Genomic DNA, 11,329 nt, shown 5'->3' with positions numbered 1-11,329 from the left:
AAACTACGGCCGCGGGCCAGATCTGGCCCGTTTGAAATGAATAAAACTAAAAAAAAAAAAGCCCGTACCCTTTTATGTAATGATGTTTACTTTGAATTTATATTAGTTCACACAAACACCCCATCCATGCTTTTGTTCCGGCCCTCCGGTCCAGTTTAAGAACCCATTGTGGCCCTCGAGTCAAAAAGTTTGCCCAACCCTGGATTGATAGGAATTAAAACTAAACTGAAATGAGATAGAAGTTCTCCACTCCTGAGTTAGATAATTGAGCCAGCAATGGCAGGAGGGGAATTAAGAGCAGAAGAGTAGAGTCTAATACCTCATCAGCCTGGGTATATATTTTCCTAGGGTTTTTGCATCCAGAGAGACTAAGGTTTCAAATTTATCTTGGATACCATGCTTTTCAAGTGCCATCTTTCTGTATTTTCAACTCATGAAGTATTCAGTTTAAGGTACTGCATGTTATCTAAAGTCTTCTGCATTAAAGTTGCAATTTTATTATTTGCATACATAATAGTAAGTATACGACAGCAAAAGTAATGAGAGAAAAGTGATGAAGTAAAAAACATTGGAACAATAATAAAATCAGTGGCTTTTATAAACCAAGTAGGCTTTTATTTTTTAACAACAAAACTTGTTAAATAAAGAAACTACATACTTACCAGAAACATTATTAAAGCTAGAAGTTAAAGGTACATTGAGGGAGAGACCTTTGTTTAACCAATTTAAAGGAATCCATTTTACATATAAATAAGACTAAATTCAAGAAAATTATTTTTTAAGTTTTTTTATTACTGATAATTTCTGGAGAACAAAGTTGATTATATTTCCTCATAGGGGAGCAATGTTAAAATATGAGGTTTTATTAGGATTTAGCATTCAAAAAAATCACTGATCTAACCATCATATCATAAGTGGAAAAAAACCCACAACAAAAAAACACCTATTGCCGAAATCGGTTTGGCTCAGTGGATAGAGCATCGGCTTGCGGACTGAAAGGTCCCAGGTTCGATTCCGGTCAAGGGCATGTACCTGGGTTGCGGGCACATCCCCAGTAGGAGATGTGCAGGAGGCAGCTGATCGATGTTTCTCTCTTATCGATGTTTCTAATTCTCTCCCTTCCTCTCTGTAAAAAATCAATAAAATATATATAAAAAAACCCAACACATCCTAAATGTCTACAGTAATTTAAAATACTATTCCCAGTTCTATTAAATAGGCCTAAATATATGGCACATAATAATCACAGCATTTAATGTATTATTAAGTGCACATATAGTAAGAAAATACATATAGTACTTACTATGTTTAACACTAAGTAATTTTACTTATCTTAGGATTTAGGATATTGCTAGGGAAATAGATGGCATGAGACTTTAAAAGTTATCCAAATATTTAAAAACTTTGATAACATTTTCCTAAAACAAGCAGAGGCGTTCTGCTACCTCATTAATTCTTGAGGTATTTCTTCACAATAAACATTTTCAAAAGTAAAAGCTGATATATGTTCCCGTATTTTCTCAAATCACTCAAAAGCTAAAATTGTCAAGGGCTGCATCAGACAATCGGTCACTCTGCAAAGTGTTGATCTTGCTATTATTAGAGTACTTTTTCCCTCATGAAAACGATAGGAGCTACCTGGTCATTGGCACAAACTTAAAAAACCCTTAAAAACACTGCCTTTGTGTTCTGAGTTGGCCAGAAGGAACGAGGATAAACTTAGATTGGTTGTTTACAGAGGAGAAAGCTCTGAAAAGTCAGTCTGAGATGCTATCCTGAAAGGTGATTTTTAAATATATTTTATTGATTTTTTTACAGAGAGGAAGGGAGAGGAATAGAGTCAGAAACATCAATGAGAGAGAAACATCCATCAGCTGCCTCCTGCACACCCACTACTGGGGTTGTGCCCGCAACCAAGGTGCATGCCCTTGACCGGAATCAAACCTGGGACCCTTCAGTCTGCAGGCTGACGCTCTATCCACTGAGCCAAACCGGTTAGGATTGAAGGTTATTTTTCTATAAAGAAATCTGACTCAGCTAGATGAAATAAATAATGCAACTATTTCCTTTCACTTCCTCAAGGTGGTTTTCTCAACCTAGTTTTACATGAGTGTCTTGCAAATGGTGTTAGGTTATCTGGAGGTTTGAGAAACATCCTTATTAACAAGCGCTAAATTAAAAATCTAAGGAAAGCTGGTTCACACAAGTATCTAGTAGTATGGCTGGAAAAGAGCATCTAATCCTCCACACTAACATGTCTTGATGGATATTCTACCATAGCAACGAGACCCAAAAGCCTTCCTAACCAGGTTTGGAATACTTCTCTAGTCCTTAACCAGTGATATTTAGGAATTACTGTGGATTAACCTTGATTTGGGGTCCCAGGGAAAGGGTTCTTGTGATTTTCGGGGCACCCTGTTGCAGTAGTTGCCTCCCTTAAGCTCTCCATACACCACTGTTCCTGCTGCAGCTGTTCCTTCTGACGTTTTAGCAGGCTTTGAGCACCTGCGACTCCTGGCATTGCTGAGATTGCTGCAGTTATTCCTTCTGTGACTGCTGGTTCTCTGCAGATGCCACAGTAGAACTCAGAAGTATGCCTCTCTGCTACCACCTCCAAGGCCTGGGCCTGCCTTTTAAACTTTTTCTCTTTCCCAACAGCCTTCTGTCTGGTTCACTCAGTTGTTTCTCCAGTAATGCTTTTTTCCTAAAGGAACTGGGCCTGGATTTCCTGTGCCTTTACACCTGTCTCATCGTGGGCTTTTTCTCCTCCTGTAACGTCTGAGTTTCTCTTCCTGTTTCTCCTTTAACAGTGATATCCCTCATTGCCAGCAACTGCTGCTTCAAATTGGATTGACTCTTTTCCTTCTCCAAGAGCTGTTTTAAGCTCTCAAGTTTGCTCTGCATATGTGAAGGCTAACTCTTGTCTCCTTCATTCAATCTCCCCACTTTTTTTTGTACATAGTTGTTTCACAGCTTCTGAAGTTGCCTTCTATACTCAATTTTGTCGGTCAGTTATTCCAGCAAGAGTTTATTTTCAGCCTGGACATGTAACTTTTCATTGATTAGCTGCCTGTTTTCCTCCATTAGCAGTTTTGCTGGATTTGATCTTCTTTTATTTGCTTGTTCGGCTTTATCATTTCCATTGTCTATTTTAAAAACATTGATTTCAGAGAGGAAGAGAGAGATAGAAACATTAATGATGAGAATGGAGATCCTGTCGGCAACCTGGGCATGTGCCCATGACCGAAATCAAACCTGGGATTCTTCAGTCCACTGGCCCACTATCCACTGAGCCAAACCAGCTAATCATTGTCCTTTTTAAAAGCCCATCGCTGCGTGTGTGTGTGTGTGTGTGTGTGTGTGGCTTCCCTGGCTTCAAAAAAATTATTCAACTAAGATACCATGTAGGGGTACTAGTACTGTTAGAGTCCTCAGTAAACTTGAAGAACAAGTGAAACATTCCCCCATCAATTCTTAATGAAAATTTGGGAAACAAAAACTGCACAATTGTACTTTAATTCACACAAAATATTTCTGAGCACTTACGGCGAGGCACCGGGCATACAGGTAGGGGTAAAGGTGAAGGACTGTAGTTTAAAATTTACAAAATGCATTCACTACCACCCCTATGAGATATCTCAATTTTAAAAAGAAAGGTTTGGAGCATCTAAGTAACTTGGCCACGATTTACACTGCTAGCAAGTGGCAGAGCCGGGGTCGGTGTGAAACCCACATTTATCTACGACTTGGTGAACAGCTGGCTACAAAGGGCGCAGAACAGACTCGGAGGTAAGGAGCAGGAATACATGTCCCAGCTCTTGCATCACCTTTTCGGTTTCCGAGGACGCTTCCGTGCAGGGAAACGCCCCTCAGTACCTACTTGCTCCGGGAATCCTAGCGTCCACCCCCTCGGCGTTGGTGTAAGACCACCGAGAGGGACTAGGACTAGTGTCAGGGCGTTGGTGTAAGACCACCGAGAGGGACAAGGACTAGTGTCAGGGCGTTGCTGTAAGACCACCGAGAGGGACAAGGACTAGTGTCAGGGCGTTGGTGTAAGACCACCGAGAGGGACAAGGACTTGTGTCAGGGCGTTGGTGTAAGACCACCGAGAGGGACAAGGACTTGTGTCAGGGCGTTGGTGTAAGACCACCGAGAGGGACAAGGACTAGTGTCAGGGCGTTGCTGTAAGACCACCGAGAGGGACAAGGACTAGTGTCAGGGCGTTGGTGTAAGACCACCGAGAGGGACTAGGACTAGTGTCAGGGCGTTGGTGTAAGACCACCGAGAGGGACTAGGACTAGTGTCAGGGCGTTGGTGTAAGACCACCGAGAGGGACAAGGACTAGTGTCAGGGCGTTGGTGTAAGACCACCGAGAGGGACTAGGACTAGTGTCAGGGCGTTGGTGTAAGACCACCGAGAGGGACAAGGATTTGTGTCAGGGCGTTGCTGTAAGACCACCGAGAGGGACAAGGACTTGTGTCAGGGCGTTGGTGTAAGACCACCGAGAGGGACAAGGACTAGTGTCAGGGCGTTGGTGTAAGACCACCGAGAGGGACTAGGACTAGTGTCAGGGCGTTGCTGTAAGACCACCGAGAGGGACTAGGACTAGTGTCAGGGCGTCGGTGTAAGACCACTGAGAGGGACTAGGACTAGTGTCAGGGCGTCGGTGTAAGACCACCGAGAGGGACTAGGACTAGTGTCAGGGCGTTGCTGTAAGACCACCGAGAGGGACTAGGACTAGTGTCAGGGCGTTGCTGTAAGACCACCGAGAGGGTGTCAGGTGCGTCGCCAGGCGGGGACGGGGTCCCCGTGAGCCAAGTGTCTCGGTTCAACGGGCCTCTGCACCGCCGGCAACCCCTAGTTTCGCATCCCGTTCCAGTCCAGGCCGGTCGCCCCACACCCACCCCCCTCGCGGCTTAACCCCTCGCCCGGCTCAGCCCTAGCAGTCGGTTCTCCGGCCTCTAGTCCTGGCTCCTTTGGGGGCCGGATGTGAAATGCACTCTCTTTTGCATCGTGGGAGCCCTGCTCTCCGGATCTCATCTCGTCCGGTTCTCCTGCGAACCTAGGCCGTGCGACGGCGAGCTCTTCTTCCGGTTCGCTCGCTCCAGTCCTCCCAGCGCCTCCACTCCCCCGGCAAGGCTCCCGGTTGGCTCCCGAGCCCGGTCGGGACCGGAGGGTGCTCTTCTGAGCGGTCGGAGCCAGTACCATTCTGTCTCCCAGCCGCCGCGGCGGAAGTCTCTCTAGCCACGTGACGTCTCGATGGTCGAGTGGGCGGAGCCAGGAGGAAGATGGCGGCGCCCGCGGCTGCAGCCGGGCCTCAGGCGTCCGGGGGTCCCCGGCCCCCAGTGTGTCTGTTGGTGTTGGGGATGGCGGGGTCTGGGAAAACCACCTTCGTACAGGTGAGGTACATGGCGCGGGCGAAGCAGGTGTGCGCGAGAGGCGGTGGAAGGCCGGGAAACGGGAGGGGAGGGCTTCCCGAGGAGCGGGAGGGCCGGCGCGTGGCTTCCGGGGGTCCTCGCGAGACCTTGCACCGGAGCCTGGGCTCAGCAAGGCGCCTGGAGTGCATACCGGGTGCCGCTTACCGCCTGGTACTGCGGTTGTCCTGCCGGCAAAATTGCTGACTTGAAGGCAGAGGCTGACTTACAAGTAACGCGATTCATAGTGCAGAGTGCTACCACACAGGCTTTCGGTATAGATGGCTAAAGAATTAGGTATTTGTTGTGTGAACAGAAAAGGGGTGCCGTAGTAAGTGTAATAACTGCAACCCCACCTCTCCTCTGACAGTTGTCAGTCTGTCCTCTATCTATGAGCCTGTTTCTATTTCTAACCTCACAGGGTGATTGGATCATAAATTAGTTTTTAATTGAATTTGTTGGGGTGCGATTGGTTAATAAAATTACATAGGTTTCAGGTGTCCAGTCTGTAGTACATCATTTGTATATTGTATCGTGTTCTCCACCTCAAGTCAGGTCTCCTCCCTTCGCCATTTATCCCGCCTTTACCCTCTTCTACCAACCCTACCCTTCTGCCCCTCTGGCAATCGCGGTTGTTGCCTGTGCCTGTGAGTGTTGTTCTTTGTTTAACCTCTTCACCTTTTTCACCCAGCACTGCACCCCTACCTCTCTGACAGTTGTCAGTCTGTTCTCTATCTATGAGCCTGTTTCTATTTTGTTTATTTTGTTCATTAGATTCCACATAGGAATGAGATAATATGGATCATAAATTCTTAACTGGGCAGGTCTTGGTGGGTAGTCACACCCCATCATATAACTTCTTTGGTAAAATGTTTACACGTGCTCTAAGCAAGTCCTGTTCATTTTTTTTTGTGTGTGTGTGCGCATCTGGGTTAACTCACCTTTGAAATGCCTCTTTTTCAAGAGAGCATGTAATCTTATTAACCATCCACTTTCCGCCTTTTTTCTCCAACTTTATGTCATCTTCCTCCTTAATTCCAAATGCATAAGTAAAAGAAACTGCAAAACTTTCATTCTTCGGAGCATTTGCTGCCTGGTTACTGTCATCATTTTGAGTCTAACACAGGCAATGGGGATACAGTGAAAATGAGGTTGACAAGGTTCTGCATTCATGGAGCTACTGGTTTATTGGAGGTGATAGGATAAAAACCCCACACAAAGCAAGTAAATAAGTGATGGAGGGAAGAGGAGGCTCTGTTAAATGGGTAATAAAGAAAGAATTGCATTTCAACTGAGAGTTGAATGTTGGAGGTGAGTATTTCAGATGGAGGGAAATGTCCTTTGTCCTCTTATCATGCCCTCTTTGTCTGTCTCCATCCCGCACCTCACATCTCTGTAGAGGCTCACAGGACATCTGCATAGCCAAGGCTCTCCACCTTATGTGATCAATCTCGACCCAGCTGTGCATGAAGTTCCCTTTCCTGCCAATATTGGTGAGTAAACTACTGTTTTGTATAAAGTTTCTTGGAATGGAAACTTTCCAGCCTGCCAGTTTTCAATGCTTTCATTTTTTTCTAAACTACCTACTTTCATTTCCCATGGATTTGCTAGAATTCTTGAACAGGCTTCTGCCTTATTCACATTTTCTCTGTTTACTCCTTTCCCTTTGTTTCCTTTCTACTCAGTGTTATTTCTCCTTTCTGACCCTGAGGTATCAGGCTATTGTTTGGGAAAATGAAGTGGCTTCTCACTTCTAGGCCCTAAACCCTTCAGCCGGCTCTGATATATGCACCTCTTTATTTAGTTTACTAGGGGCTCAGTGCACGAATTCATGCACCTTGAACTGTGGACCACAAGGCTGTGGTGGGCACAGAGGCAGGACTTGGCCCATCCTCCATGCCCCCACCCAGCCCCTCCTGCATTGGCCCCCGGTTCCCTGTCTGCCGTCTGCCGGCAGCCCTGCTCCCATGCGCTGACAGTGCTGACCCCACTCACACCTGCTGACAATGTGGAGCAATTGGGGCCGGCACCAGGAGCAGGTGTGAGCAGGGCTGGCATTGTCAATGAGTGCGAGCTGCGGCTGCTGCCCTGATTGCCCCTCAGGAGCAGGGGGAGGTGGAGAAGCCCTCAGGGATGATTGGGGCTGGCAGTCGCCGCTCGCACCTGCTGACAGTGCCAAGTGATCGGGGCTGGTGCTGGCAGCGGGTGTAAGCAGGGCCGACACCAGCACAGGTGTGAGCACGGCGGGACCGCAGTGCGTAGGAGCAAAGAATTTTCAGTAACCACCAGAGGCTCACCGGATGACAGTGACCGGCGCCCCGCCTTGGTCTGGCGCCCCCCCCCCCACCTCCCCCATTGCGCCGTGGCCCTTTATGTTCCGTGCGTGCCCCCTGGTGGTCAGTGCACGTCATAGTGACTGATTGTTTGGTTGTCCCACCCTTTGGTCTATTTGCATATTAGGGTTTTATATATATATATAGATTTTTCTCAAAGTTTAGTTAGAGTATAATGGTTTTTGTGTGGTATTTCACTTAATGATTTGTAGGAAACCTGCTTCCACTCCCAAAGTTACATGGAAAAATGTGCATAGGTATGCCTATGTGCATTGTTTTGGGGAGAGGTTCCCAGTTATCCTAATAGGAATCTGTGACTATAAAAAGATGAGAATGGATGTGATCCAGTGTCATGTTTCTTGATAGGATCTAGGCTTCCTGATCTAGACTTTCACTGTGGTAATCTTTTTATCTCTTCTTAATCCTGTCAAGATGCTTACAACCCAAACAAAGGAAGGCCTTATGTTAAGAAGCAGAGATTGTGCTCTGGCCAGTGTGGCTCAGTTAGGTGAGCATTGTCCTCTGTGCCGAAGGTTTGCTGGAGATATATGTGTATATACACACACACACACACACACACACACACACACATACATATACACGTATATACATACACACACACACATACACACACACACACACACACACACACACACACACACACACACACATATATATATGGCAAAGGATTTGGGGGAAAAAATCTCCCATCTCACTTAAAGGATGGAATTCTAATAGTTGATAGGGTAGGTTTATAGACTGGTAGATAGGTTTAGTTAGATATTACTGGATAAATTAATTCCTTTTTAAAAATCATGTCTGCATTACCTTTGTTATCAGTAGCAGTTAATAAGAAATAAACAGTTTTTTCTTGATTTAGCGCCCTTTTTCTATTCATATGATTACTGACAAGGTGTTTAAGTGCATAAAACTTTTCTCCCTATCTCAGAACATCTCAACCGTAGCTTGAGAAGTTGTAACCTAACATTCTTCATGGGGGACTTGACAGCTATCCTTGTAAGGACAGGAACCATTGTGAAGCTGGTAGAAGAGAATGCTGACAAGGGAATACTAAAAGCTACTTTTCATTTCTTGCTGGTAGAGAAAGTACAGGACACCTTCTGCCCTTCCATTCTTTTCCTCACAATTTTGCTTCTTTTTCATCACAGTTCAATGATCTTGGCTTAAAAATTACAAAACAAATTTGAAAAGTAACTCATGCTTAGAGGGAAACTTATTATTTTTCCTCAGGGGATCAGAGATGACTTGAGAGACCTCTTGGCTTAGGATATTATTGGTGGAGAGCCTCAAGCTATATTGTTTCTTATGTGTTAAATTCTAATTAATTCTTCACCCTCTCTCCCCAGATATTCGTGACACTGTGAAGTATAAAGAAGTCATGAAACAGTATCCTTTTTTACGTCTTCTTTGGTGTTGACTCTCTGTATTTTGCAGCTTTGAAGGAAAGTTTTTGGGTTTCCTTGTGAAATATACTAGCAAAATCATTTTGATTACTTTAAAGTCACTTTATTAGGAAAATGAAAGATGAAGCTGGGAAAAAGTATTGTAGGTGATTAGAAATATTCTTTGGGCTTGCGATTTTAGTTTTTTTACCAAATTCCCAGATGGCAGGCTGTTGTAATTAGAGGGCGTAGATAATGAGAGGCTAGCTAGCTGGTAGCGTGCCTAGGACCCAGAAAGTAGCATTGTCTTGGAAGCTACATCCATTGGTCATCACCTCTTCAAACTGGGAAACCCAGAAATGAGTAGGATCACCTCGTGGTACATTGCTATGTGAAATGTGTACTTTCCCTCTAGGTAAGTCTAGGTAGGAAAACTAATTATAATCAGCAAGTTGCTTGATTAGTGAGGATCAGAGCAAGGAGTGTTATATAGATGATCGTAATAGCTAATGCTAGCAGGCTGTCACTGCCTGATGCATCTGTCTATTATGTTTTGGTGCCTTTAGTTTGTTCATTTTACCTGGCCCTCCTTAAAACAACAAATAAATGAAGAAGACCTTGATGAATGTTTCCTATGAAGTTACAGCTGTGTAGTACATACTAAGTCAAGGATTAGCTTGCCAATATTCATTAATGGACCATTAATATTATAATGTTTGTGTGAGTGAAGTCCTGGGTATGAACTTTATCATCTCATTTCATCTATAAACAATTTAAATCCTCAACTTAGTGTCTAGATATGGACTTGGACCCAATGGTGGCATAGTGACCTCACTCAATCTCTTTGCTACTAGATTTGATCAGGTATGTCTGTCTGTTTTCACTCATATAGGCATGACTGTAAAAACCAGTGGCTCTTAAATACCTTAGTTTGATAACATTGGGAAAGAAGAGCAATTAACCTGGGATATAAATATCCTCCTATATAATAAAAGGCTAATATGCAAATTGTCCCCTCGACTGGGAGTTTGACCAGGAGTTGGACAGGGGGTGGGGCTGGCCTGCCAACCGCCTTCGGCCCCTCCCCCTGGCTGCCCCTGCCCCTAATTGCCCCCCCACCCCAATTAGGGGCAGGGCTGGCCAGCCAACCTCCCGCATCTCCTTCCCCTGGCGGTCCCCTTCCCCTGGCCAGCCCAGCCTGATCACCCCGACTGGGGCAGGCTGACCGGACCCCGCTTGTGCATGAATTCGTGCACCGGATCTCCAGTAGAAAATAAATAGGCATTTTGGTAGACAGAGAAATAGGCTACTAGTATGAGAGGATGATCAGTTTTATGAACACTTCATATTTAATATTTGGGACAGCCAGTAAAACAAATACAGGAGACCGTGTTTGTTTCTTGATCTGTTATTGGCATATAGTGTTACCCTGAGGATGGAGTAAAGGGATGAGGGGAGAGATGAGCTAGCAGGCATGGAACAGAAAAATAATGGGGCTTTTTAAACTTGTGACAGACAGTTATCAGCTTCTCAGACCCTTGCCCTGTGCTCCAGGGTGCTGCAGTGCTGCTGATGTGGCTGTGTTTCTGTGGTTCAGTGAGTTTATTAGTTGGTGTCCTAACATTGAGAACACAGAGATTCAATAGTTGATGGTACCTATAAAGCAGGCCGCTTGGAGAGGGCCCTGTGATTTTATGCTGAAATCGGCTCCTGTTGTAATTGGCATCTTTTTCTTTTAGGTGATGAAATTTATTGAGAAGGCCCAGAACATGTCTAAGTAAGTGATTTCAGTTTAGCACCTGTTTATTACTCTGTAGTTAACACTTTTCTAGGCTTTTTGGAAAGATTTTGGGTTAGCATTAAGTTTTGAAAGAGTTTAGGTTAAGATGAAACTATTAGAAATGAAAAAAAAGATAGTCAAGAAAATCATTAAGATGCTATATAGTGTAGAGCTAAATTTAATAGTATTCTATCCCCAGCCTCTTTGGTATATGCCCATGGCTTCTTAGGAGATATTTTGAAACTTTGTCTCTGTTTTCTTTTGGGAAACCATACTTGTTGGCATTAAAATCTCTGAAACATCTTTCTAACTCTTAAACGAATATAATTTACATAAATCAGAGAGAATAATTGTTTTTTAATTTTAAATTTTTCAAAATATAAAATAAAATATTTGTTT

At 44.5% G+C, this 11,329-nt stretch overlaps 1 protein-coding gene across 3 annotated transcripts in view; it reads left to right on the top strand.

Annotated features, from left to right (window-relative positions):
- Positions 1 to 5,243: 5,243 nt before the first annotated feature.
- GPN1 (GPN-loop GTPase 1) overlaps positions 5,244 to 11,329 on the top strand; it is a 22,869-nt gene continuing 16,783 nt past the window's right edge. For all 3 annotated transcript variants that reach the window (XR_009448019.1, XM_059660269.1, XM_059660268.1), the window contains exons 1-5: positions 5,244 to 5,399; positions 6,814 to 6,907; positions 9,115 to 9,154; positions 9,948 to 10,014; positions 10,890 to 10,927. Coding sequence is in view for 2 of the 3 variants with exons in the window: in XM_059660269.1 (XP_059516252.1) it covers positions 5,289 to 5,399; positions 6,814 to 6,907; positions 9,115 to 9,154; positions 9,948 to 10,014; positions 10,890 to 10,927 (350 nt within the window). In the remaining variant the exon portion in view is untranslated. The remainder of the gene's footprint in view (positions 5,400 to 6,813; positions 6,908 to 9,114; positions 9,155 to 9,947; positions 10,015 to 10,889; positions 10,928 to 11,329) is intronic.

Source organism: Myotis daubentonii, chromosome 12 (genome assembly GCF_963259705.1).
Source record: "Myotis daubentonii chromosome 12, mMyoDau2.1, whole genome shotgun sequence".
In the NCBI taxonomy this organism is placed as follows: domain Eukaryota; kingdom Metazoa; phylum Chordata; class Mammalia; order Chiroptera; family Vespertilionidae; genus Myotis; species Myotis daubentonii.
Note: the sequence above shows the minus strand (reverse complement) of the source record. Positions and strands in the feature narration are given on the sequence as shown.